We start from the raw sequence: 4012 nt of genomic DNA, 5'->3' as shown, positions 1-4012 counted from the left end.
GAGTTATTCATTTAGTCGTTTTGATAATATTTTTTATTTTTCAATTGCCGAATTTTCAATTTTTAATGATTTGAGGTTTTTAATAGATTAACCAGTAACCGGATAGTAAATTGAATAATTACATTTAATATATAAAATACCTGACTTAGAGTGTTCAGTTTCATAATTTTATTTTTTATTATCTCAAACTATCAGTTATTCTACAATGTGTTTGTGTTTGCTTTTAAGTAAGATACAATTTATCAACCATGTGCATGATTCAATTGGTTTGTCACTGTGCTTCTAAGTGATTTTTTATTATTTTTTTAATGTCAAATTTTAATGATAAATCGATAACGATCAATAGCTGATAAGTCAATCGATAAGCTAATATCTTAATAATTTTATAATAATTTAGTATATTTATAAATCAATAATCGATAAATCGAATGGAAAGATCACCTTTACTGCAAATTGATAAATTATATAATAAAAAATTACCTATAAAATAGTAATTAAAAATATTATTAATTCATGTAAAGCACGAAGTACTACAACAAAGGAATTAGTGGATGAGGACAATCTGTGTGCTGCCACCCATTATGCCAAATCACAAAGGCGCCAACACGTTATCGTTAGATTACAATAATCTTTTATGATTAAACTTAACTAAAACATTAATTAACATCTTAATTATTTTAATTAATTAATTCCATAATATTTTCAGGTAAATATTCCTTAATTAAAAAAGGAAAAAAAAAGTAACTATAGTCTTCCCACTTCCCATTACGTGGGGTCCACCACTACTCTGACGTGGCAGACGTGCTTCATTTACTGGGCCCCAGATCGGCGATCGCGTGTAACTCAATCGCCGACAACGCAAGTGAAGAATAAAAAATATATTTTTTTTAATTTAAAACCCCACACATTATCTGTATTTTTTTTTTTGAATTTATATAAATATCAACTGTCTCCGCCAGTCATTCCTCCTTTCCACCATTAAAGTTGAACTTTGAAGCTCTGAAGTTTCATTTTCAAAGCTCTTTTCTTGTGAGTTTCTGTTGTTTTTGAGATGGGGGAAGAGTCGAAGGAGTGTGAGTTTTGGCTACCGCCGGAGTTTCTGACTGGCGATGATGAATTTATGGGGTTTAAGGGGAACAGTAAAGGAGAGGGAAATGAAAGAAAGAGGTACTTTGGGTGTGATTTTCAGAATGAGTTTTCATATGGGTTTAACATGTTTGATCCTCAATCGGATCTGAGTTCGCCGGTGGAGTCCGTTGTTGGTTCGACTGAGACGGAGAGTGATGAAGAAGACTATATCACTGAGTTAACTCGACAAATGGCTCAGTCCACTCTGGAAAACCGCAAGGTATTTTTACTGTTTTTTTGTTTGTTGTTATTCGTTTTATTTTGTCTGCTAGTTCTTCATTGATTAATTTAGAGATTGGGGGGTTTTTCTTCTATTTTGTTTTCTGTAGGTTTATAAATTGTCGAGTTCTCCTCAGTCAACTTTATGTGGGGTGCTTGGGTCTAAACAGGGGTTACAGAGTGAAAGCCCAAACAGCCCTTTTCAGGTTTGTTCTCCGACGGAAGTGCAGAACAGAAAGGGGACTGTAGATTTGCTGTATGCTGCTGTTGGTGAGGTTGCAAGAATGAAGAAAATGGAGGAACAGGTTGGAATTTGGGCTCCTCCCAGGAAGACAAGTCCAGTTTATGTAGACCCAAAAATGTCTAAACCAAATCTTGGCTCGTTTTACTCTAATCAGCCACCACTCTCTTACCAGCAGTTTAAAATGGCTCAAGTAAGCTTCAATTCAGTGTAACCTTCACTTCCTCCTTTTTTTTTTTGTTCTTCAAGATTTATTGATTTTTTTGGTCTCTGGAAATGCAGTTTCAGCGTTTGAAGCAACAACAGATAATGGAACAAAGGCAAGTAGTGTTGGGTCCAGAAAAAGAAGGATTTTGGCAGTACCAGTTGAGGCAGAACCACCAGAATCAGAGTATTCATGGGAGAGACAGAAATGGAGCTGATAGGCCTTCGAACATGGCAGTGTCTGCTGCTTGGCCTGCTCTACAACAACCTCACCACCACCACCAACAGAAACAGCCATCACCACCGCTACCTCAGTCTGGCTCCGGCATGCGTGCTGTTATCCTGGGAAATCCTGGACCCAAAAGAGAATGTGCTGGAACAGGGGTTTTCATTCCCAGAAGAGTTGGAGCTCAAACTGAAACTCGTAAGAAACCAGGTAGCCTTTTCTTTTTCTTCTCCCCTGTTTTCTGAACTCAATTTCAAATTTGCATAACCAAATCCGTATGCATACTTTGGCTATTTTTGCAGTGATTTTACCAGTGGGTTGTTCTTGTTATCCGTTATATTTTATTAATTTTGCTTTCTTGAAACTGATAGTGAAAATGTTAGACTGTAATTTTGGACTTTTGCTCCTCTGTTTTTTAGTGGAAAATGAACTGTAAAGAAAGATTCAAATCGTTTCACACAAATCTCGTACAGTATAATAATTTTGGCTCTGTTCTCATAATCTCATGTTATTTTCTTCTTTATGATTATCTTCTGTGGTGCTTATGTGTTTGTCAATTTACAGGTTGCTCCACAGTTCTTCTGCCAGACAGAGTGGTCCAAGCTCTGAATTTGCAGCCTCAGGTTCAACCCAGATGCAATAATGGTAAACAAATAATAGTATTAATATTCAAAATCTATTCATTTTTTTCGTCATCGCAGATTTATTATAACCTTTTTTTTTTTCTTTTGTATAGGTGGGGTTTTGAAGTACCGGAATATTAGTAATAACGTGGGAGATCAACAAAGGCGAAATTTAAGAAGTCAGGCGCCAGTAGCAGCAATGTCCCAAGAACTTCAACTTCCTCAGGAGTGGACTTACTGAGAAACTGACTCAGAAAAGAAGAAAAAACTTGTTTTTGGTAGGGTGAAGATTTTGGGAAGAAGATTTGTTTGTTTAGTTGAAAAAGGAATGGGTTTTTGGGGTTAGTAATTTAGGGTTTTATGATAAACTAATTTTATAGTAAGGTAAGAAGAAGAATTTAGGGGGTAGTAGCAGACAAGGCTGGCTCTAGATTCAAGAAGAAGAAAAAAAGGGGTTTAGTAGATTTTTAGGTTCTGTTTTGTTTTGGATTAAGATTAGATTATACTAGTATATGACAAAAATAAACTTGTTTAGTCAATCAAGAAATGGGGGAGAAAGTTGACTGTGTCTTGTTTTGGTTGTGGAATACTTGATATACAGTCTAATTTTCTTTTTTGGTTTATTATCAGCACAAATGTAATGGGAATCTATCAATAAGTATACCATTTGGCCTTTTGTTTTATGTCCATTTGAAGTACTTTTTTTGCATTATTAAATGTTAGTATTATGAGTGTATGCTCATTTTTTCTTATTGTTAACATAGCTGAGATAAAAATGTGGGTATTCCACACCAAACTGGAAGGTGTGGTGGAGTAGTAAGTATTTTTTCATTTTATTAAGTTTAGATTTGAGTTCATTTGGATAATTTGGACCTAATCAGATTTTAGTTGAGTCTCTTTGGGTACATAGTTATTTTTGTTAGGAAGCATTGTACACTAACGAGTCTTTTTGAAATAAATTTGGATTTAGTTGAATTCTAATGTGAATACCAGACACGAAACACAATTAAGATGAAAATTTGCATATCCTTAGTCAAATTTCTTTTTTTTTCTCTACCTCTTTATGTTTCTTTTCATGGTTTGAGTGCTTATCATTCGAGCAATTCTTCATTTTCAATAAAAAGAGGCCAATAGCAAAAAAGGGTGAGTTAGTAGGGGAATGTGCAACTCTACATTGAATATTGTGAAAGTGTATTGAACCACTTTAGTTACTTATGGAAGAAAAAGGTACTCAATATAGGGCTTTTTTCATACTCTTCTTCTCCCATTCCTCTTTTGTATTTTTTTCCTTTGAAGAGTTTTTGTAATTTTATGGTCAAAGATATTAGGGACCCAAACATGCCCTAGAGATCTTCTCTTTTACATCTCATT

General features: G+C 34.6%; 1 protein-coding gene across 1 annotated transcript; it reads left to right on the top strand.

Moving 5' to 3' along the window:
* Positions 1-951: 951 nt before the first annotated feature.
* LOC125823375 (uncharacterized) lies at positions 952-3323 on the top strand. Its single transcript, XM_049502758.1, has 5 exons — positions 952-1348; positions 1458-1781; positions 1871-2228; positions 2583-2663; positions 2755-3323. The coding sequence occupies exons 1-5, from the start codon at positions 1052-1054 to the stop codon at positions 2880-2882; spliced, it is 1188 nt and encodes a 395-aa protein (XP_049358715.1). The 5' UTR covers positions 952-1051; the 3' UTR covers positions 2883-3323.
* Positions 3324-4012: the final 689 nt, after the last annotated feature.

This window comes from Solanum verrucosum, unplaced genomic scaffold (assembly GCF_900185275.1).
Source record: "Solanum verrucosum unplaced genomic scaffold, falcon-dt-bn FXZP01000013.1, whole genome shotgun sequence".
Lineage (NCBI taxonomy): Eukaryota > Viridiplantae > Streptophyta > Magnoliopsida > Solanales > Solanaceae > Solanum > Solanum verrucosum.
This window is presented reverse-complemented; position numbering and strand designations above follow the sequence as displayed.